Consider the following 24261-nt stretch of genomic DNA (forward strand, 5'->3'; position numbering starts at 1 on the left):
GTCTCAAACTAGTTTCATGAACATGACAATGTGTTCATCATCATCGACCAGAATCTCAAAATAATGTTTCCAACATTACATTTAAATTTGGCGACTTACAATAAATACATTCCAACATCTTGTGGAATCAAAGCCATGAAGAATTCAGGCTGTTTTGAGAGCAAAGGGAGGCCCTACCCAGTATGACTATAGTATTCCTAATAAAGTGGTGAGTGTATATACTCTTAAACATAATTTATATCAACATTTATACAATTTATGAGTAGTTACTTTTTTTAAGCAAAGAAGTGAATGCTTGAGACAAATCAAGAAAACCCTGTTCATTTACCAGGGCTGGGTTAACTAGAAGTGATGACCAGCCTCTACCAGGACTGGGTTAACTAGAAGTGTCGAGAGAGATGGGGCGCAGGCTTCGGTACAGTGAGTCTCCTTTATTGATCGGCTATCGCCACGGTAACCATCATTTCCTCCTGTGCAGAGTGGCCAAGCTCTTGTCTTCCAGGAGCTCCTCAACCCTCTCCCTCTGAAAGAGTTCACACAGAAACATAGTAGTAGTAGCACACTCCAATCATAAACCAATCAGACACTTCTCTAATGTGAAAGCTTCTTCACTGAGCCCACATCTTCTACCCACCAAGCAGCATCAACAACTTCCTATACGCGCACGCACACACACACACACACACACACACACACACACACACACACACACACACACACACACAGGTGATCAGAGTCAACTCCCACTGTATGTAATGTTTTCAGATGTCTATTAAGTTATTTCATTTGGCATTTTATTTTGTATTTTATTTTAGTCTACTATTCAATAGTCACTTTATTTTGTTGTTGTTTTGTGGTCTGAGCTGATGTAACACCTGAATTTCTCCTCCTCTGGGATCAATGAAGTACCTATGTCTCTCTATATCTAATGTCCCTAAGCTCATATCTAGATACGTTTGCAGTGATCAGTCACATAGCAGCTACTACCCAGGTTCTGTTCTCACTGGTACATTGAGCGTTGTCTGTTGGCTCTGCATTGTGCTGTGCAGATGTCTGGCGGTGCTGTGCTCACCTGGTGTTTATCTAGACTGTCCCTGACGCCGAGGCTGGTCTCTGCAATCGGCAGTAACGCCTCCAACCGTACAGCCTTTCGAAAAGTGGGCTGGCAGGCTATCATCAGGCTTATGTCGTGGGCCTTTAAAAGAGGAGGAACATTTGAAAGTATGAGCAGGGCTATAATAGTTTTACAGCTTTCTTCAGATGATGAAACTGTCAGATGTTGGTCCCTTCAGATTCCATCGTTGGTTCTTGCTTTTGGATGATATGTCGGACAGATCAAGATCATTAACATTTGGATTAATAATATTTCTGGAAGAACTGATGCTAGCACACACATTTCAGATGATGGTTGTTGGCCCGTGATGAGGTGGGCCTATAGGCTTATATTATGGCTGCGTTCGTAAATTCGCTCTGATAGGGGGCGTAGGGCAAAATGGGTTCAACGTCATAAAGTGACCAAGTCATTTGATTGGATGAGAGGCATTCCATGAGTGCTGATCAGACTTCCAGAGCGAATTTACGAACGAAGCCTACATATATATATACAAAGTTGACAGTTCTTCTCACCCGACTCCTTCGGTGTCGCATCTTCATGTGGCGAACCCTGGACAGCGCCTCTGCGGACTTCAACTGGCAGATAACCAGTGTTGGGCAGGTTACTTCTAAAAAGTAATTAGTTATAGTTACTAGTTACTTATCCCAAAAAGTAACTGAGTTAGTAACTGAATTACTTCATTATAAAAGTAACTAGTTACTAGGGAAAGTAACTATTACGTTACTTTTTAAAGTAAACATTTAACAATATGAAGTGCTTTTAAATCTTTGTAGTGTAAATTAAATAAATCAAACTGTCACACAACTTCAGACATCTATCTATCTACCCTCCCTCCACCCCCACCCAGAGAGCTTTGGACTGTCTGGATATGAACACTTGAACACTTGATCTCTGCACTTTATATTTATATTAATTATGACTCTTGCACTTTGATGTTGGTTTGCACTGTCTTGTCCTGTCTTGCACCTGTCCTGCTGTAAACCGTGCTCCATTGTTCCAAACCAAATTCCTAACATGTTTACATGTCATGGCAATAAAAGTCTTCTGATTCTGATTCTGATTCTGATTCTGATTCTGACAACTGGTAGACAGACTGTAACTTCAAGTATTTTCAACACAACAAAAGTAAACAGTTAAACAATATGAAGTGCTTTTAAAGTAGTACTGAAAAAATATTGAATTATAGTAGTAGTACTGAATAATATTGAATGGACAAATCCAACTTTAGCTCCTAAACATTCATTAATCTATCCATCCATACACTCCTTCCTAACACTCATCCATCCACGCATGCATTAATTCATCCAGCCAACCCAGTCATCTAACATCCTAGCCAATATGAAGTGTTGACACTGAACTATGGTTGGCTTATGGTTGGCTTACCATGAAATGTTCTCTACCATAGCCAATCATGATCACTTAACTCTACCATAGCCAATCATGATCACTTAACTCTACCATAGCCAATCATGATCACTTAACTCTACCATAGCCAATCATGATCACTTAACTCTACCATAGCCAATCATGATCACTTGCGCGGTTGTCTCGCCCCTCCCCTCCCCTCCCAGGCCAGCTGTGACTGAGGTCGGATGACAATGAGAAGCTTCAGTTGTAACGCGCCGCATTGAATTACCGGCAACGGTAACGGCGTTATAACGATTAAAACAGTAATTAATTAGATTATCCGTCACTGGGAAAGTAACGCCGTTAGTGACGCCGCTTATTTTGGCGCCGTTATTCACATCACTGCAGATAACAAAGTCTCTCCTTTTCCTTTCTGCCGCCTCCGCAGCGCTCAACTCCTCATCTCTGCCTTCCCGCGCAGCCAGTCTGGCGAACACCCGCTGCCGCGACGCAGCCGCCGCCATCACACCTTGCACCTCCTTGGGAGGCTCCTCATAGGCCAGGAAACGGGCCTTCTGCTGGGGGCACATTGCGCGAAGGTCCGCTGGGGTCGCAACTCGCCAATTCCTGGGATGAAATAGATCCGGCTTGACTCCGGTGTCCGCCATGATCTAGCATTTTCAATGTCAATTATTCGTTCTTTTAAAAATGTTATATTATATATTATTGTATATTATTATAAATTATATATAATTAATGTTCTTTAAAAAATTTTTTGGGAGTGTGCAGTTGTGGTGCATCACCATTAGGCCGATTTGTGGTTCATAAAGTTGGTGTGCAGGCAACTGTTGATTGAGGACGCAAAAGAAATGGAACGGACTGGACTGGCTTCTATTCGAATTCCATGTTGGTTCATAATGAGAATTTTCCTACGAAATACCGTAATTACCGTAATATTTGTTTCCCCATCATCACTACAGAGGGCAGGTATCGGCAATGGAGTTATCAAGGTGTAAAACACCACACATTTCTCTAGGCTACGCATAAAACAACTCAACAACACTTGAATTTTGGCCAACTCAATATTAATCAGTGTAGGCTACGCCTAGGACCACATTTGTGTGGAAAGGTTTTGCTGTGTGGACAAGAAATTAAATGATCACCTTCAGTTTCAATTATACTCAACGGATTATCTCCAATTCTATTATTGAGCAATACAAACAAAAACAACCACCAGAGATAATGAAAATGTACTAAAATTTAATCATTCATAAAAGCTGGAAAATCATTTGTGACAGGGTAACACACACAAGAAGCAATATTAGAGTTGGTTTAGTACAATATATTTTTCAGCCTCAATACACATAGAAATCAAGTCTGGTCATTCACCCCTCTTTCTTTCTATAAAATACTAATTTCCACAGCTTCATTATGCAAAAGAATGTAATTACAATATATTATGGGAAATATGAAAGCCTTTCAGCTTCCCATATAAAACAAAGTCACTTAGGAAAGATGTTATTTGATGAATACAAGTTCTTATAAGTAATAAGAGAAAGAAAACAACGGACATCGATGCATCTCTTGTTGCAACAGTTAGTGCGGGAGGGTATGATAATGGAAGGCCAGGGAGGGTTAGATAATGGAAGGCCAACATTTCACATGATTTCTTCTGCAAATATCTAGTCATTTTGAAATGCGCCAAAGATCACAACTTCCCAAAACCGTCACAATATGTATGGTGGTATCTTTTTATTTCTAAACTGTCATTTCTAATGGTATAAAGAACTTGGGGGGGGGGGGAACTCTTCATTACCAGGCTGTCCCATCGACATAATTACAAAATAAACAAAAGGAAAAAAAAGAAGAAAAAAAAAAAGTCTGGATTTCGTAAATTATTAAAAAGCAGAGAAGAGAACTTGGTGAGAAATCGTCCCACATCTCCTCTTGTCTCAGTGGCAAAGTGGGTCATCACTGGTCTGCCCTTCGTCAGGGTTCCAATCATTCTGGAACGGCTTGGAATGCCGGGAACATTCCGAACTGGGCGACAGTTTGTTATTAGAGATTCCTGTTAAATAAGAAAAACACATCCAGTATTTCGTTAGCGTGTTGTGGACCCCTGTGCCCCCCTCCTATGACTTGAGAAGAACGGTCATAGCAGTAGACTTTACATGAGGCAGAAATCCTGACTTTCTGAGATCTGTGCGCGTAACTCAGATTTCAACAGGTCGAGGTCGACAAGAGATTTGCGCCAGAAAAAGTAGTGGGAGAGAGCTGAAGTTAGGATATTTCGGCCTGAATGATCATAAAAAACTATCCCCAGCCCCGCGGTGGCGTAGCGGTCTAAGCACTAGCCTATAGTGCAAGCTGCCCACCGGGGACTGGGATCGAATCCCGGTCTCGCCAGACCCGGATATGGCCGAGGCACACAGGGAGCGGCATATTGAGCGGCCGCTCCAGAGGGCGGTATAGGACTATTTCCGGACAAGGATCCGTCGCGCAACAGCGCCCCCGGGGTGCCGGAATAACGGTGCTGGGCTCGAGGAGCCAGTCAGCTAGCTAGGATCCTACGCAATAGGCAGGGGATAAATTGGATGCTAGGTTGGGTTCAATTGGATACCAAATTGGGTGAAAAAGGGATAAAACCTGAAAAAAATAAATTTGTAAAAAAAAATTAAAAAAATAAAACTATCCCCATGGCTTCTGGATAGAGGTGTACACAGGGTTCCCACACCTTCTGAAACATCAAATTCAAGCACCTTTCAAGGACTTTCAAGACTCAATTCCCTCAAATTCAAGGACCCAACACAGCATCGTTTGAGACAGATCTAGATGAGAATGTATATAATAGGAATGACCATGAACGGTTTTCAAATCTAACGGCGTTATGTCGGTTTAAAATCTAGCTAACTAATTAACCTTAGTAACTAGTATGGTTGTTTTATTCCCTTCTACATGTTACCTATATGTATTTTTTAGAGAGCATGAGAGAGAGAGGGGGCAATTCAAGCACTTTCAATGACCCATGTCGATTTTCAAAAACTTTTAAGGCCTTGATTTTCTTTCCTCAAATTCACAAACTTTCAAGGTTTTCAAGGACCTGTGGGAACCCTGTGTACAGAGATGTCATTGTCTGTATCTGTTCAACAACCAACCGACAGAAGACTCACCTGGCTCAGAGCTGCAGAGAGTGGGAGGTTTAGAGCAGTGTGCAATTTGACTTCTTTTTCGCCTTCTTCTTTTCCATCGGCGTTTTCCTGTTGATCTGTCTGACCAGGTCATAGAAAATCTACAGCAGACAGAGAGCATACAGTGGTTAGAAATGCATGGCAAGTTATTTTTTCTGAGTGGGGCAATCCCACTCATATTTCTCTTTTTAATGACAGATATAGTAGAGATTATGACAGGAAGGACGGGTGAGAGAGAGAGAGAGAGAGAGAAGGGATGACATGCAGGATATGTCCGCGGCTGGAATCGAACCGGGAGCCCTGCGGTACATTGTCAACGCTTAATCCACTACGCCACCTAAGCGCCCCCATGCATGGCATTCTGACATGCAGAGCCGTCACTGCCAGAGAGCATATCAGTGTTTCCCCATACATAGACGAGACTGTGGCGGCTTTTATTGCATCGATATACTGATAGCTAGGTGGCTAAGAACAAAGAACATTGCGTAGGCTAGATAGCTGCTCTGCATGTTAAGCAGATCACAACATGCTGCTGGATTCTGATTCTCTCAATCTCTTTGCTGCACTCAGTGCTTCCCATGAACTACCTAGACCGTGGCTCCCTGCCACAGTTTCATAACAAACCGCAAATATGTTTTAACACTTTTTTTTTTCTCACCACTCAATAATACATCATGTGTGGTTGTGTTTAGCTCTGTTGCTTCAAGCAAAGGTTCATAATATGACTCCGCCCAGCAGTCTCACATAATCCTGTGGGAAAAATCACTGACATTCATCCAGTCTTGTAGCTATCAGGGAGAGGGAGGGAGGGAGGGGGGGGGGGCGTAATGTCTTCAGGCGAAGAGAAACTGCAGCAGTAGGACTCTAGACTCTCTCTTTACCTTGATCTTTGATTTAGCGGAGGACTCTAGACTCTCTCTTTACCTCGTTAAGGTTGATCTCTGATTTAGCGGAGGACTCTAGACTCTCTTTACCTCGTTAAGGTTGATCTTTGACTTAGCGGAGGACTCTAGACTCTCTCTTTACCTCGTTAACGTTGATCTTTGACTTAGCGGAGGACTCTAGACTCTCTCTTTACCTCGTTAACGTTGATCTTTGACTTAGCGGAGGACTCTAGGAAGGCACAGTTGTTCCACTGCCGGGCCAGGTTCTGGCCCTGCTCCTTGCCCACCACGCGCTCGTCCTCCAGATCACACTTGTTGCCCACCAGGATCATGGGGACCTGGTACAACACAAGAGAGAAACAGAGAGGATCATGGGACCTGGTACAACACAAGAGAGAAACAGAGAGGATCATGGGGACCTGGTACAACACAAGAGAGAAACAGAGAGGATCATGGGACCTGGTACAATACTAGAAACAGAGAGGATCATGGAATTTGGTACAATACTCGAAACAGAGAGGATCATGGGATCCTGGTACAATACTAGAAACAGAGAGGATCATGGGAACAGAGAGATGTTGTTGATTATGGAGAAAGAACTACCACAGCTCTCCTGGAGTGTAAACACCCTTTGTGGTTGTCGTTCTACTCAGGGGTGAACTCAGATTCACCTGAGATATCAGGTCAGTCAGTGACATTAAAAGGTGCACTTCACCCATGTGTAACCTCGTATCCATTACCTCCTGCACCACAGCGGCGTGTGCATACGTTTAAAGAGCTATTTTCTACGTTCCACATAGGGATGCTCCGATCTGGATTTTTGGGGCCGATACCGATCACCGATTTTTTTCCTCAAGATCAACCGATACCGATACCGATACCGATTTTAAAAAAAATACATAACTGTAGGCCTACTGACTGGATAGCCTACATATTTTTTGCTTTTTAGACAAAAGTTTTGATCCATTAGACACCAAGCAAACGCAGACCCATTTTTATGGCATAGTAAAAGTCTGGCCTATCACCCAGTTAGGGCCTGAAGCCCAAGTCAGTCGATATGGCTGTATAAAAGACATCATAAACGTGGCCTTCATGGTTTACATACTGTTACGTCCTCCTATGTTTTCTGTTCAGTTATCTGTCTTCCCCAGAAAAAAAAAAAAAAAAAAAAAAAAGATCGGTTTTTGCGATCGGCCATTTTTGCCGATCACCGATCGAGTCATTTGGAGTGAAATCGGCCGATTTAAATCGGTGGCCGATAAATCGGAGCATCCCTAGTTCCACAGTTGAAATGATAGGTCTCACCTTCTAGCAATTGAGTCTTTTCCAAAACCAAAAACATACACCAGTCTCACAGCAACCACAGATCAATAATTCATGAACTACGCCTGGAGTCATTCTACTGCTACCTGTTGACATCTACTACCACCTCAGGGCTATACTCATGCTATTTCCATTATCTATTATTTCTACTATTACACTACTCTCTGGTCTCGTTGGGGTTTGCTTTTTTATGTGTAACTATTTATTTTAGCACTGCAATGTCGAGGAAGCGAAGCATAAGAATTTTACTCTCTTATAAATATATATTATGATCTGATTTTAAACTGTGTGTTTAAACTCTTTGACTTGAATCATACATGCACATGTGCTTAGGTTATCCTGTATATACCCTGTATCTGCTCACTGTTTCTGTTGCTTGTTTGTTGTTATTTCATGTTGTATATTGTAGGTTTTTATACTGTATGTGGTGACTTTTTTTTAAATGTTATTAAGTGCTGCTTTTCTTGGACAGGGCTCATTTGAAAAAGAGGCTACTGTCTCAATATAACTACCCTGGTTAAATAAAGGATTATTAATAATAATAATAATACAAAATATAACAGGCTGTAACTAGCCTATAACTAGACTAGCTATAAACTAGCCTCTGATTCTGCATCAAGGAGAACGAGAGTAAGACAAACTGACGGCAGATTACTAATTGCAGCAGTGTGACATTTCCATCTGGTAATAAAGCCACCCCCCCCCCCCCGCCAAAGAGAACACTAATGAGGGAAGGAAGTGAACTGGACGCCATGGCGACCAGAGCTGTGGATTAAGAGAAGTAGGCAGGTCACCAAAACAGGACTTGTAAAAGCGTAGCGTGGGACTGTTAACACTTGAAGCCACTTCATCAGCCTTTTTTATACATGTTTAAGGGCATTTCTGCTTTATTGGGATAGAGACAGTAAGTACTGACAGGAAGGATGGGTGTAGAGAGAGAGGAGGATAGAGACAGTAGAGATTGACAGGAAAAATGGGTGAGAGAGAGAGGAGGATAGAGACAGTAGAGATTGACAGCAAGGGTGGGTGAGAGAGAGAGGAGGACAGAGACAGTAGAGATTGACAGGAAGGATGGGTGAGAGAGAGAGGAGGACAGAGACAGTAGAGATTGACAGGAAGGATGGGTGTAGAGAGAGAGAGGAGGATAGAGACAGTAGAGATTGACAGGAAGGATGGGTGAGAGAGAGAGAGAGAGAGAGGAGGATAGAGACAGTAGAGACTGACTGGAAGGATGGGTGATAGAGAGAGGAGGACAGAGACAGTAGAGATTGACAGCAAGGGTGGGTGAGAGAGAGAGGAGGACAGAGACAGTAGAGATTGACAGGAAGGATGGGTGTAGAGAGAGGAGGATAGAGACAGTAGAGATTGACAGGAAGGATGGGTGTAGAGAGAGAGAGGAGGATAGAGACAGTAGAGATTGACAGGAAGGATGGGTGAGAGAGAGAGAGAGAGAGAGGAGGATAGAGACAGTAGAGACTGACTGGAAGGATGGGTGATAGAGAGAGGAGGACAGAGACAGTAGAGATTGACAGGATGGATGGGTGTAGAGAGAGAGAGAGGAGGATAGAGACAGTAGAGATTGACAGGAAGGATGGGTGAGAGAGAGGCGGATAGAGACAGTAGAGACTGACAGGAAGGGTGGGTGAGAGAGAGAGGAGGATAGAGACAGTAGAGACTGACAGGAAGGATGGGTGTAGAGAGGAGGATAGAGACAGTAGAGATTGACAGGAAGGATGGGTGAGAGAGAGAGGAGGATAGAGACAGTAGAGACTGACAGGAAGGGTGGGTGAGAGAGAGAGGAGGATAGAGACAGTAGAGATTGACAGGAAGGATGGGTGTAGAGAGAGGAGGACAGAGACAGTAGAGATTGACAGGAAGGACGGGTGTAGAGAGAGGAGGATAGAGACAGTAGAGATTGACTGGAAGGATGGGTGAGAGAGAGAGGAGGATAGAGACAGTAGAGGTTGACAGGAAGGATGGGTGTAGAGAGAGGAGGATAGAGACAGTAGAGACTGACAGGAAGGATGGGTGAGAGAGAGAGGAGGATAGAGACAGTAGAGGTTGACAGGAAGGATGGGTGTAGAGAGAGGAGGATAGAGACAGTAGAGACTGACAGGAAGGATGGGTGAGAGAGAGGAGGATAGAGACAGTAGAGACTGACAGGAAGGGTGGGTGAGAGAGAGGAGGATAGAGACAGTAGAGATTGACAGGGAGGATGGGTGAGAGAGAGAGGAGGATAGAGACAGTAGAGATTGACTGGAAGGATGGGTGTAGAGAGAGGAGGATAGAGACAGTAGAGATTGACTGGAAGGATGGGTGAGAGAGAGAGGAGGATAGAGACAGTAGAGACTGACAGGAAGGATGGGTGTAGAGAGAGGAGGATAGAGACAGTAGAGACTGACAGGGAGGATGGGTGAGAGAGAGAGGAGGATAGAGACAGTAGAGATTGACAGGAAGGATGGGTGTAGAGAGAGGAGGATAGAGACAGTAGAGATTGACAGGGAGGATGGGTGAGAGAGAGAGGAGGATAGAGACAGTAGAGATTGACAGGAAGGATGGGTGAGAGAGAGAGGAGGATAGAGACAGTAGAGATTGACTGGAAGGATGGGTGAGAGAGAGAGGAGGATAGAGACAGTAGAGATTGACAGGAAGGATGGGTGAGAGAGAGAGGAGGATAGAGACAGTAGAGATTGACAGGAAGGATGGGTGAGAGAGAGAGAGGAGGATAGAGACAGTAGAGATTGACAGGAAGGATGGGTGTAGAGAGAGGAGGATAGAGCTAGTAGAGATTGACAGGAAGGATGGGTGAGAGAGAGGAGGATAGAGACAGTAGAGACTGACAGGAAGGATGAAAATGATCAATGCGTGGCGTGAAGCTAACCGTACCACTCGCATAATTACTTCGAAAACAGGTTGCTTAACGTGAGTGTGTTCTCTACCCTGCTAAAGGTTTTCAACTTTGCGGCACAAGACGTTGCAGCAAAATTGAAACAACTGCCTTAAAGTTGAAATCTCATCAACGCAGGTGATTTGGATGAGACATAGTTTTTTTTCCCTCCAGATCAACACAATTCACGTGGATGACCTATTTTGAGGTAAAAACTTCGCCGAAAGCTGACAAGTTAGCGTCCTGGTTCTCCCCGGCTATGATCGGATACTCACGTCCTCCGTGTCCTTTACTCGCAGGATCTGTTCCCGCAGGTCCTGCAGGTCGTTAAACGTGGACTGTGCTGTGATGGAGTATACGAGAGCGAAGCCCTGGCCGTTCTTCATGTACAGGTCCCTCATGGCTGTGAACTGCTCCTGTGGAGCCACAGAGAGGGGGGGGGGAACCATGGTCAACGGGTCATGTTCAGCCACCATCCATCCATCCATCCAACAAACCTGTCACCAACAGGGACGTGTTCTACTTACTGTTCCAGCGGTGTCGAGGATCTCAAGCATACATTGCTGCCCGTCCACTTCAACTTGCTGAGAGAGGGGGGGAAGAGAGAGAGAGAGAGAGAGAGAGAGAGAGAGAGAGAGAGAGAGAGAGAGAGGGGGGGGGAAGAGAGAGAGAGAGAGAGAGAGAGAGAGAGAGAGAGAGAGGGGGGGGGAGAGAGAGAGAGAGAGAGAGAGAGAGAGAGAGAGAGAATTAAGTATGTTTTTTGACATGGTGGGTGGTGGCAGTTTAACACATCATACTTCTTTAAAAAAAAGTTTTTATCTTAGATATATTTTTAGGGCATTTGTGCTTTATTGGGATGGAGACAGTAGAGATTGACAGAGGAAGGATGGGTGAGAGAGAGAGAGAGAGAGAGAGAGAGAGAGAGAGAGAGAGAGAGAGAGAGAGAGAGAGAGAGAGAGAGAGAGAGAGAGGAGGGATGACATGTGGGAGGATAGGTCGATGGCCGGAATCGAACCAGGGACCTTGATGATGATAAGGTATTCGCCTTAGTGTGCTACGCCACACTTACGCCGCCCAGCTTACCTTTCTGTAGGAGTCTTCTATTGTGGGGTCGTATTTTTCCACAAAAATACCCTGTACAAATTGGACTGTCTGGAAGAGATAAGAGCCATGGAAGAAGTCAGTCAACGTTGTGACCTGGCAGCACTTAGCAACTGTTTGTGTAAAACTGCATCCATATGCGTCATCATTAAAGGTCAAAGGTCGTCTAAAACCAATACAGATCGCGGATACATTACTCCTGGTTACACCCATCACCACAGTGACGAATAGTAATAAATGAATCATCTATCCATCAGTCGTCGTACGAAACAGTAATCTATGCTATTTATTTATTTATTTGACCTTTATTTAACATTTATTTAAAATCCGTTGAGAACAAATTCTAATTTTCAATGACGATCTGGCCAAGAGGCCCCGGCAAGAATAAATCAAACATATAAACAGAAATACTCAGGGTCAACATAAAACAACACATACAACACATGAGAACGGCAAAGACAGTGAAGATAAATAAATAAAAACAAATAGAAACAAAGTCAACTAACCTATGTGTGAAAAGAGAGCAGGGTGTGTGTGTGTGTGTGTGTGTGTGTGGGGAGGGGGGCAATCAGCAGGAACAACAGTCAACTATGACCTGCTGAAGTTTATTCTTGAAAATGGTAAGTGACTGTGTCTGTGTGTGTGTGTGTGTGTGTGTGTGTGTGTGTGTGTGTGTGTGTGTGTGTGTGTGTGTGTGTGTGTGTGTGTGTGTGAGTGCTGTGAGTTTGAGTGTGTTCTGTAAGGTGGTCCAGGGGCTATTGGCAGTTACAATGCTAAGAACCTTATTTTTTAACCCTCTGTGTGCCGGTGGCTACTCACCAGTGCAGATTTGCCCACACCGCCGGAGCCCAGCACCACTAGCTTGTATTCACGCATGGTAGCGTCACTTCACTGGGCAGAAGCAGAAGTCTGCAAGAGAAGAGAAGAGATGGCACGGGTTACTTATCATTCCGTTTATACTCACATAGCTAAATGTAGCTCCAGATATTTACATTTACATTCTTGGCATTCAGCAGACGCCTTTATTACCCAAACGACTTACAACCAATACATTTGACTAACGCAAGTGAATCATCTATCCACAAGTCCTAGCAGGAAAATGTAATCTATGCTCAGGCCTGGAGCCATTTGGCAGTCGTCGTGCTAGAAGAAGGAAGAATGTTTGTTTTTATGACACTGGGGAAACAGTGCGGGGGGGGGGTCTCAGGAGGGACAGTTCAGGTATAGCCTGAAGAGATGGGTCTTGAGTCTCCGGCGGAAGATGGGATACAGACCAACTGCCTAGCGGTTCCCCAAACATCTTTGACAGTATGTAGGCCTAGCCCCAGCTTAGCCTATATTAAGTCATCGCTGACATCAGGAAATGAAACTCCTTTTCCTTTGCCAGAAGAATGATCTCTGTCCCACCCACTACCCTGGGACTTCAACTGACATGGTGGGGGGGGGGGACGCTCCCCGTTCAAAGGAAGGAAACGGAGAAGAGACCTAGAGACCGGTTACACCCCGCCCCCCCCCCCATTACACACACACACACACACACAGAGACGCACAGAGACACTACACCCCGCCCCCCCATTACACACACACACACACACACACACACACACACACAGACAGACACACTCACACTCACACATCCTGAACACACAGGAGGCGAGCTCTGTAGTGTCAGTAGGTGAGAGCCACAGAGCCACAAATAGCTTCCTCTCATCACCATGCAGATCAGACAGGCTGTGAGGGGTAGGCAGCCTCCGCCTCCACCAGCATGACTGGCACAGCACAAACAAACACAACTTGTTTAAAAAATTATAATAATAATTAAAAAAGGCTAAAAGAGTACAGCCTAAAAGCAGGGCTCGACAGTGCGACTGTTTTGGTCGCATTTGCGAGTGAATATATTTCTGTGCGACTTGGAAATACATTCAATCGCACCAGTGCGACTAACTGCTGAACTACTGTCATGCGCAGTCGCGATGAGGGAATGAAAACAGTGAACAGAAACGCGTGTCGCAGAAATGCTTCACGCGAGTCCTATATGCTTAAAATGCGCATAATGGGTATATGGGATACAGCTCTCATAGTTCGTAGCGCTGTGTTTTGTTAGCCGCTAGCTGCTAGCAGCGGTTGCTTCCGGTTTCATTACAAAGAGGTTAACCCTATATGTGCCTGATGTCTAACATTCAAATGACTCTAACTTCATCTTTTTTCGGATTTCAATGTATGACACATCATTTGAAAGTTTATGATCCGTAGTTCCAATCCACAACACGTCACATTTGAAAGTGTTTCTGTAATTTTTTTACATTTGAAAGTGTTTTGTTTATATATATTTATATTCAGGGGTGCACATAACTTTTTGGGGCCAGTGCTCAGAGGAGCACCTAGGGATGCTGCTTGGTGCTCCCCGAGCTCGCGAGTCACGACCCGTCCCACAGGATGGATAAAAAAGGGATACATGGATATATTATTAGCAAAACGACATTTATTCATAAATAAAGATGAACGACCAAATTATTGTGTGCAAAACAAAAGAAACAAATGCAAAATCAAATGACTGCTCTTTAAGAATGAAAGTCTGTCCGACTCCTTTAAACACAATGAAATCAACTGACATCTCTTTAAGCACTAACTGAATGTCTGTTCTTTAAACACACTGAAATAAACTGACATCTCTTTAAGCACTAACTGAATGTCTGTTCTTTAAACACACTGATATAAACGGACATCTCTTTAAGCACTGCTCTGTAAACACTGAAATCAACTTTTCCACAAAAAAAAAAAAAAAAGAAAAAAAAAGCTGTTGGTGCGCAAGAGCGCCTTCATGCGGCTGATCTGCCGCGCAGCATGCATTTTGGCGACGCATGCGCACTGGCGCACCAGTTATGTGCACCCCTGTTTATATTATACAATTTACCAGTCATATTCTGGAATGTGTCTAAATGTTAAAGTTCCATAAGTATAAGCAAAATAAAGTAACAGTTTGTAAATAAATAGTAGCATTTGAAACAAACAAAAAAAACGAACCGTGAACCGTGACCCAAAAACCGAGGTTCATACCGAACCGTGGGCCAACTGAAATTAAGATTCTTACTTCCCCTTTACATTGTGTGAGTCTCCATTTTTATTACGGCCAAGAGCCGGTTATGATCATTTTGATATGTTATGATTATGATAATTTGTTGTCGTTGTTGACGAAAATTGCGCAATTTTCATTGTGCTACTGAAATTCTTGGTGTGCTACTAAATTTTTCAACATGGTAGCACAGTGCTACCTGGGGAAAAGGTAAGCGTCAAGCCCTGCCTAAAAGCCAGGCATGGAATCGACCAGGCATCGATTTTTTACATTTTAGCAGACGCCTCGTATCTTTGGTGTCGTGACGACTATCGGGTGTGTTATTAATTAGATTAGTTAAGTTGAAGTGTTTAAGCGATTTTAAGGATTTGTTCAAATAAACAGTGGAGCTGGGAGAGTGTGATCTCTTAACTCCCTGTCATAGCTGGAACCCAGACGCCTCGTATCTAAAGTGACTCACAACAAACAGCCTACATTCGTCTAAGTAAGTGAATCATTTCTCATCATTTCTCTGTGTACCACATGTACAAAAGAAGAGATTTGGTGAGGCTGCTTTCTCATTTTATGCACCCAAATTGTGGAATGCACTGCCAGTTTATATTAGGGATGCAACCTCAGCAAATATGTTCAAGTCAAGACTAAAAACCCATCTTTTTAATATTGCCTTTAAATGACTTAATAATTAAATTATGATTCTATAATGATTGGAGCACTTTGAGCTGCAACGTTTGCAGGAAAAGCGCTATACAAATAAAAGTTATTATTATTATCTATCCTTCAGTCATCGTAAGAAAGGGTAGCCTAATCTACGCTAGGACCAGGGGCCGTTGGAACATGAGGCTCCAGGTGAGACTAGCCTACTGTATATGACTGCCCGTGTCTCTTAGATTAGATTAGATTAGATTCAGTTTAATTGTCATTGCAGACCACAAGTACCAAACAACGAAATGCAGTTTAGCATCTAACCAGAAGTGCAAAATAGTGATAGTGCAAAACATTATAGTGATAAGTACATTAGTAGTAGAGGTAGTTAGTTAGAGAGGTATATACAAGAGATGGATAGCAGTAAGCTATGCACAGGTAAGGTAGCTGTGTACAGTATGGTGTATACAGATGGATAAATTACAGTCTCTCTTTGCTTGCTTTTTATGTCTGCCTTTTTATGCAGCAGCACACAGGCTCTCTCAGTTTAAGCCTGGCAAGCCCAGACCACCACCATCATCATCATCTCTCTGTAAGGCCCTTTGTTTCATGTACAGGGAAACAATACCAAAGCCACCCTCTCATACCCAACCGGGGCTATTTGCAATTCTAATATAGAGAGAGAGCAAGGGGCAGCACCCAGAAGCCCAACAATGAGATATGGGCGTGCGAGAGATGTTGACAAAGGACCATTCAACCCTCAGAACAAGCAGTAATCCCTCTACTAAAATGGTAGCGCAAACAGAAACGGAGATCAGAGAGGCGCGTGACGACCACCATCGACACACCGAAAATCGCAACCAGACAGAGAGAGAGAAAAGCGGGGCTGTGCTAAAGATTCTGATATTAGTCAGTCGTCGTCCCCCCGCCACCCCCGGCGCATTACACAGGTGCACAAAGAACACCATTCGGACACGGGTGCCACAAAGGTCTAAAGAAAGGCATTCCGTTCGTCGTTCGTATCAGATTTTTACCAGCTTGGTGCCATAGCCTTGTTGCCTTCCGACTGATTAGATATAGCACACATCTGGAGGGGGGGGGGGCTTGAAGTAGCCGTTACGTTAAGTGCCTCACATGAACGATTCAGATCTTAGAATTCCTGCCGGGGGCCTATCTGATACCGAGAGTGTTTCCATGTTGACAAGCCTTGCCTTTAGTTCAGCCGCCTTCTTCTCTGGCTCAGCCCATTTACGCCCCATTGGCACGCTGGCTGGCTGACTGAGAGGGAGTCATGGAGGATTTGACATGGGGGGGGGGGGGGGGATTTGAGGCCTAACCTCTCACCTGCTGATACGTATCCTCACACACAAGAGTCCTTTGTGGAAAACCTCAGAGACTCTTGATATCCAAAACACGAATCTGAAAATGTAGCGTGTTAATTAGAATCCACTTTCTCAGCAGTAAGGCGGCGGAGGCTAAGAGGCTATCTTTCGACTCGGAACCTTGCGCACTGATGGTGGTGAAGTGATAGCCTTCTTGACAGCTTATCAGGCCGTGAAATTCTTGTTAATACAGCGGCCAACTTGACTGCAGAGAGGAAGACACTGTAACTGACTGCACACTCTTGTTTTTGTTTTTTTACTAGTGTTCTGTGAGTCCAGGAATAGCAGCAGTGAGACTAGGCCTATACGTTATTCCCCCGAAACTCCCACTACTCCCACCAGCAGAAGAATACTCAATCTCAGGGCTTTACACCTACCGTGTACACGCCTATAGATGACAACACCTACCGTGTACACGCCTATAGACGACAACTCCCCACTACATCTGGTGAGGGAAGACCCGGTCCCAGAGCACGCTGATGTCAGAGGGCAGGTGTGGCGGCTGTGGTCGGAGGCCAACGAACTAGGCTGCTCCAGAGAATCCTCACAAAACTGTGAAATTAACAGAAGAAGAATCATATTATGAGCACATGTGGAAAAACGTTCTTTTTGTAAATAATACAACTAAGGTTATAGAGAATGACAAGACAGGAACTATAAAAACAACTTAAGACTTGAACAAGGGAGCTTGAAGAATGTGGTCTTGACTTAAACACTTTTTTTTTTATCAACTTAGAAAGGCAACTGGGTGATTAGAAAACACAACAACGTCAATTAATTATATATTAAAAATGTAAATTAAAATAAACCTACTAAATGACAACATTGGCAATGAAACACATTCCACACGGTTATCAGTGTTTAGTCAGGTTAATTGTGCATTTTGTAATAACTCTGTCCCTTTTCAGATCTAGCTAGAGTCTCTTTAATAACAGACAACTCCTTGCTGATGTGTACAAGAGAGGGATGCAACAATCATGGATGCCAAGACTAGTCTCATTGATTGATGAAACAATTGATTAATAACACATTTTATGACCAAGTTGCATTCCTGAATGGCCATTTAAATCTGTCAAGGCAACAGCTTCATCCTCCCAGCAGCAGCTGAGGCAGCAGCTCCTCACGTTGAAGTTAGCAAACAAACACAACATTGTGAGTTGACTTACTTTGCTTTTATTGTGCAAAGTAAAAGCAAAGACTAGAGGAGGAGGAGGGGGCAGCAGCACGAACAGTTTAGTTAGTGAACTAGGTTTAGAAGAGAGAATGTTGAGGTTTAGAAGACAGAATGTTAAGGTTTAGAAGACAGAATGTTGAGGTTTAGAAGAGAGAATGTTGAGGTTTAGAAGACAGAATGTTGAGGTTTAGAAGACAGAATGTTGAGGTTTAGAAGACAGAATGTTGAGGTTTAGAAGACAGAATGTTGAGGTTTAGAAGACAGAATGTTGAGGTTTAGAAGAGAGAATGTTGAGGTTTAGAAGACAGAATGTTAAGGTTTAGAAGAGAGAATGTTGAGGTTTAGAAGACAGAATGTTGAGGTTTAGAAGACAGAATGTTAAGGTTTAGAAGAGAGAATGTTGAGGTTTAGAAGACAGAATGTTGAGGTTTAGAAGACAGAATGTTGAGGTTTAGAAGACAGAATGTTGAGGTTTAGAAGAGAGAATGTTGAGGTTTAGAAGACAGAATGTTGAGGTTTAGAAGACAGAATGTTGAGGTTTAGAAGACAGAATGTTGAGGTTTAGAAGAGGGAATGTTGAGGTTTAGAAGACAGAATGTTGAGGTTTAGAAGACAGAATGTTGAGGTTTAGAAGACAGAATGTTGAGGTTTAGAAGAGAGAATGTTGAGGTTTAGAAGACAGAATGTTGAGGTTTAGAAGACAGAATGTTGAGGTTTAGAAGACAGAATGTTGAGGTTTAGAAGAGAGAATGTTGAGGTTTAGAAGATAGAATGTTGAGGTTTAGAAGAGAGAATGTTGAGGTTTAGAAGACAGAATGTTGAGGTTTAGAAGACAGAATGTTGAGGTTTAGAAGACAGAATGTTGAGGTTTAGATGACAGAATGTTGAGGTTTAGAAGACAGAATGTTGAGGTTTAGAAGAGGGAATGTTGATGTTTAGAAGACAGAATGTTGAGGTTTAGATGACAGAATGTTGAGGTTTAGATGACAGAATGTTGAGGTTTAGAAGACAGAATGTTGAGGTTTAGAAGACAGAATGTTGAGGTTTAGATGACAGAATGTTGAGGTTTAGATGACAGAATGTTGAGGTTTAGAAGACAGAATGTTGAGGTTTAGAAGACAGAATGTTGAGGTTTAGAAGACAGAATGTTGAGGGTTTAGAAGACATAATGTTGAGGTTTAGAAGACAGAATGTTGAGGTTTAGAAGAGAGAATGTTGAGGTTTAGAAGACAGAATGTTGAGGTTTAGAAGAGAGAATGTTGAGGTTTAGATGACAGAATGTTGAGGTTTAGATGACAGAATGTTGAGGTTTAGAAGAGGGAATGTTGAGGTTTAGAAGACAGAATGTTGAGGTTTAGAAGACAGAATGTTGAGGTTTAGAAGACAGAATGTTGAGGTTTAGAAGACAGAATGTTGAGGTTTAGAAGACAGAATGTTGAGGTTTAGAAGACAGAATGTTGAGGTTTAGAAGACAGAATGTTGAGGTTTAGAAGACAGAATGTTGAGGTTTAGAAGACAGAATGTTGAGGTTTAGAAGACAGAATGTTGAGGTTTAGAAGACAGAATGTTGAGGTTTAGAAGAGAGAATGTTGAGGTTTAGAAGACAGAATGTTGAGGTTTAGAAGACAGAATGTTGAGGTTTAGAAGACAGAATGTTGAGGTTTAGAAGACAGAATGTTGAGGTTTAGAAGACAGAATGTTGAGGTTTAGAAGACAGAATGTTGAGGTTTAGAAGAGGGAATGTTGAGGTTTTAGAAGACAGAATGTTGAGGTACAGAAGACAGAATGTTGAGGGTTTAGAAGACAGAATGTTGAGGTTTAGAAGAGAGAATGTTGAGGTTTAGAAGACAGAATGTTGAGGTTTAGAAGACAGAATGTTGAGGTTTAGAAGAAGACAGAATGTTGAGGTTTAGAAGACAGAATGTTGAGGTTTAGAAGACAGAATGTTGAGGTTTAGAAGACAGAATGTTGAGGTTTAGAAGACAGAATGTTGAGGTTTAGAAGACAGAATGTTGAGGTAGTAGTACTAGCACCAGTAGTAACAGTAGTAGCTTAGTTAAACTAGCAATATTACAAAGCAAGCCAAGTTATCAGGCTTGACGTTAAGCTCAGTTCTTACTTATCGACTTGATTAAGCTAAATCATAGAAGCATACAGTTAAAAAAAGCTGCCAACCAAACGAGTTGTCCTCCTGTGCCGATTAGGAGGGCCGGTGAAACTGTCTCCTGCTAACGAGCTAACTTAGCCTCCCTTCCGCTTGGCCTCTACTTTCACGGCGGCTAAAGCGCTTAGCTTAGCCGGGTTAGCTTAGCTTAGCGTAGCCTCGGTCGATACATTCTATCGGTTAGCTTAGCGTGGTTTAGCTTAGCTCGGTTAGCTTAGCTCGGTCAATACATTCTTATTCCACCTCCCTGACACATCCGTTGCCAGTCTAACCAGACTCATATCGAGCATAAGCGAGGAACGTTTAACAACGAATCCTCCGTCACGGGTGTTATATAAACACTCGGTTCTACAAAGTTATACAGTTTTAAAAAGCCCGATATTTATTAGCTCGCTGTGTTTTTTTTACGCACCGTGTTTTGCTCTCCCTGCCGCCTCCAAGCTTTCTGTCTGTTCACTCCAGAGCGTTTCTCTCTGTCTGTCTGTGTGTGTGTGTCTCTCTCTCTCTCTCTCTCTCTCTCTCTCTCTCTCTCTCTCTCTCTCTCTCTCTCTCTCTCTCTCTCTCTCTCTCTCTCTCTCTCTCTCTCTCTCTCTCTCTCTCTCTCTCTCTCTCTCTCTCTCTCTCTCTCTCTCTCTCTCTCTCTCTCTCTCTCTCTCTCTCTCTCTCTCTCTCTCTCTCTCTCTCTCTCTCTCTCTCTGGCAGACACGCCCCTTCACCTCCCACCGCAGAGAGGAGACCTTAAATGGCAACGATGTCTGGTAGCTGTGCTTATTGTCAAAGTAGATAAACACATCTGGTGTAATGTACTACTATAATGTACATTTCTACAAACAAACGGAGAGAGTCAGTATACAGATGCAATCACTTGGACCGTTGTAATGTTTTGGCATAATGCAGTGCAGCTGATCTGCATTTCTAATCTAAAAAACACAGAGATGGGTGCATGAAGAGATCACAGTCTGTGGACGTGGAAGTTTATTATTCACATCTTTATATCCTAAGGAAAAAGTTAGAAATGAAGACGACTGTGATACGAAAGTGATCAAATGAATGCCAATCCCTTCACACGAGGAATACATTCGAATAAGAATGCAATACACACGTGTGGGCTTTCCTGCAACTGTCTAGGCTTGGAGTTGAAGTTTCCTCTGTATGTGTTCACAGAAATAAACTGCCATTTGAACGTATTGTCCTTCTCACATCAGAGGAAACAGATGCAGGGAAACAGAGGGAAACATCTGAGGGCCACATTCCTGTCTAAGTAGTCGGGCTGCATGACAGCCGGCCACTCCTGTCCATATCTGTCCATTGATAAATTCAAGAAAGGGCACAATATTCGTGCATTTCACACATTTTTTAGACGGTTGTTGACTCAGTTGACTCACAGGGCATAAGGAAATGATGATTTACAGTCAGTCAGTCCATTTGTTTTGAGCTCAATTGAGTGTGAGGAGGGAGTAGAGAGCATTGTCATTCATTTCTGGTGGGGGGTCACAGAACGTAATGGCGTAGTACATCTCGGTGTCTTCCTGGGGATGACTGATGGAGCTGCGGTCTATTATCTCATCATACACATGGCAGGGGTCCTCTTCACTCTAATGGGGAGAGGGGGGAGAGAGATGGGGGAGGGGGAGAGAGAGGGGGGATAAAAGAGTATGCAGTGTTTGTTGAGTTAGTGAGGCTATTCATGGTTTGTTTTGTCAGTTACAACTGATGATGTCATTCTCTATGCTTCATCATGTAGCACGTGTTTTAAATCTGGTTAATGTGTATATGTGTAATGACTTCTGTGTGGTGAACATGCCATATTTAACTAAAAAGAAAGATGCGACTCACTTTTGAAATATTCATAGGATCTGATGCTTCGGGTGATTTAAATGCTAAAGGAAACAAATTATAGTTATTGTGAATATGTAAACAAAACGAGTGGTAAACCAAATCAGCATGTTACTTTGTTGTTGTTAATATTGATTTCTGAATGATCCAGGCAGGCAGGACAATAATTGTATTATATTATATTGTGTTGTATTGTGTTTTATTGTATTATTTTGTGTTGTTGTGTATTGTATTGTATTCCACACAGAGAGCATTTAAAAAGATAGTTCACCCAAATTACAAAATCACATATTTGGTTCCTTACCATGAAATTAGTCTATAGACAAGGACAAACTTCAACCAACACTATGGTTCTGTTTATCTGCACAATGTAACTAACAGCTAATTGTTGGATTGAAGTCTGTCCTTGTTTTTTTTTCTGTAAGAAAAATATGTAGTCGAATGAATGAATGAATGAATGAATGAATGAATGAATGGTCTTTATTGTCATTGATATAGTACAGGTACCAAACAACGAAATTTGGGAGGGGGAGTTATCTATCCCTTTAGTTTGGGTGAACTATCCCTTTAAGAGAGAGATCTTGGTCTTACACAGAGAAGGTGAGGCCTTCTGTTCTCTTAGCAGGAAGACAGTTGCAGCCACTGTGCAGCACAGGAGCAGTCCAAGAACAGCTCCGACAGCCATGTGTACACTGAGAAGGCCTTAGTGGAAGTCAGATACAATAAGATTAATGATTAACACAAAATCTATGCCTTGCCGTATGTTTTCCAGTGTTAAATAAGTGCATAAACATAAACTGCATAATGAACATAGTTAATTCATTTACCTTGACCATCAATTAGGGAGGTTGAATATGTAGGAGGTGGGATATCCAGATCCCCAGGAAAGTTTTTGTATGGCACCTTTTTAAAACAGAAAATACACACACATACCATACCCATATTCTGTAAGTATGCAACGGTATCTGTCAATAGGTTTAGGAATTAATTAGAGAAACTGAACACCTTTCTATTATAAGATAATAAACCGGTTTGGTGCGCACCTGTGTGAAGGTGACTTCGTTTGTTGTCCCAGTGATGTCATCAGTCACATGGTCAGGTGGAGAGAGTGAGTGGGAAACTGCAGGCACACACAGTAGAGGCCTTATAACAACACTCCACCACGTTACATTTTTACAGTTTTGACATTTAGCAGACAGCCTTATTCCAAAGCGACTTACAACAAATACATTTGACTCAGTAAGTGAATCATCTATCCACCAAGCCATAGCAGGAAAGAGTCATATGCTCAGGGCCAGGGGCCATTGGCAGTCGTCGTGCTAGAAGAAGGTTAGCCTTCACTTCCACGCACTGACTATGACTGACCATGTTTGTACAATTCAGCACATTGCAAATGATTCAGAACGTCGTGAGATGACATTCACTTCCATCAAAGTCATAGCATTTGGAATGCCTTTCAAAGGCAGAGATAGAAATCACAAAGATAAGTCAAAGTATGAGATAATGTGTGTACCTTTACTCACTGAGACTTCTACCTTTGTTAGTGGGTCTTGCCCCCACTGGTCCAGTCCACAGTAATATGTTCCTGAGTCCTGTGAGACCAAGTTGTTGATAGTAATAGTGAAGGTGCGTCTGTGTACGTTGTCAAACCCAGAAAATCGTCCTCTTTGAACAACGGTGTCGGCACTCTCGCTCCTAATGAGAATGTTCTCCTCGGTACAGGGGTCACGACACAGATATTTGGGTTTATTCTGATTTCCATCTGGATATTTATACACAATGTCTAAACTTCCACCTTCTGGTCCGTGCGCTCCGATTCTGGTTCTCCTTCTCGCACCACAACACAGAACTTCATAAAAGAAAAAAAACACAAAGTAATTTCTAAGAGAAATGTAAGACATTTTTAGAAAACTGTTAACCAGTGGTTCATTGTGAATTGCCTCATGTTACCATTTTGCATTCCCACAAATGGACTCCCACAGTGCACATTGGTCTCTAATATTACAAATAATAAACACAACAACTTACCACATAATGACTATATCATATAGACCCCCCAAAAACGGTGGTAGGCTAGTTGTATGAGACTTACCTGGCAAGTACAATAACATCTTCAGATAAGTTTTCATTTTCACGTAGGCCGAAT

At 42.8% G+C, this 24261-nt stretch overlaps 2 protein-coding genes across 4 annotated transcripts; both read right to left on the bottom strand.

The window, feature by feature from the left end:
- Positions 1-460: 460 nt before the first annotated feature.
- On the bottom strand, positions 461-3051 carry LOC308159698 (uncharacterized protein; the record flags this gene model as incomplete). The annotated part of the gene is made up of 3 exons (XM_080533513.1): positions 461-523; positions 1073-1195; positions 2809-3051. The coding sequence occupies 3 exons, from the start codon at positions 3049-3051 to the stop codon at positions 461-463; spliced, it is 429 nt and encodes a 142-aa protein (XP_080389639.1).
- Positions 3052-3704: 653 nt separating this feature from the next.
- rap1aa (RAP1A, member of RAS oncogene family a) lies at positions 3705-20827 on the bottom strand. Of its 3 annotated transcripts, XM_080535052.1 has the most exons (9): positions 20692-20827; positions 17350-17493; positions 12664-12753; positions 11827-11895; positions 11271-11327; positions 11019-11159; positions 6728-6871; positions 5632-5750; positions 3705-4529 (listed from the first exon to the last, which is right to left on the bottom strand). In XM_080535052.1, the coding sequence occupies exons 3-8, from the start codon at positions 12718-12720 to the stop codon at positions 5661-5663; spliced, it is 558 nt and encodes a 185-aa protein (XP_080391178.1). In that variant the 5' UTR covers positions 12721-12753; positions 17350-17493; positions 20692-20827; the 3' UTR covers positions 3705-4529; positions 5632-5660. The 3 variants fall into 3 exon arrangements, with proteins under 3 accessions (XP_080391178.1, XP_080391179.1, XP_080391180.1); XM_080535053.1 differs by lacking the exons at positions 17350-17493; positions 20692-20827 and adding an exon at positions 17319-17346; XM_080535054.1 differs by lacking the exons at positions 17350-17493; positions 20692-20827 and adding an exon at positions 16904-16920.
- Positions 20828-24261: the final 3434 nt, after the last annotated feature.

This window comes from Nansenia antarctica (genome assembly GCF_963989245.1).
Source record: "Nansenia antarctica genome assembly, chromosome: 6".
Lineage (NCBI taxonomy): Eukaryota > Metazoa > Chordata > Actinopteri > Argentiniformes > Microstomatidae > Nansenia > Nansenia antarctica.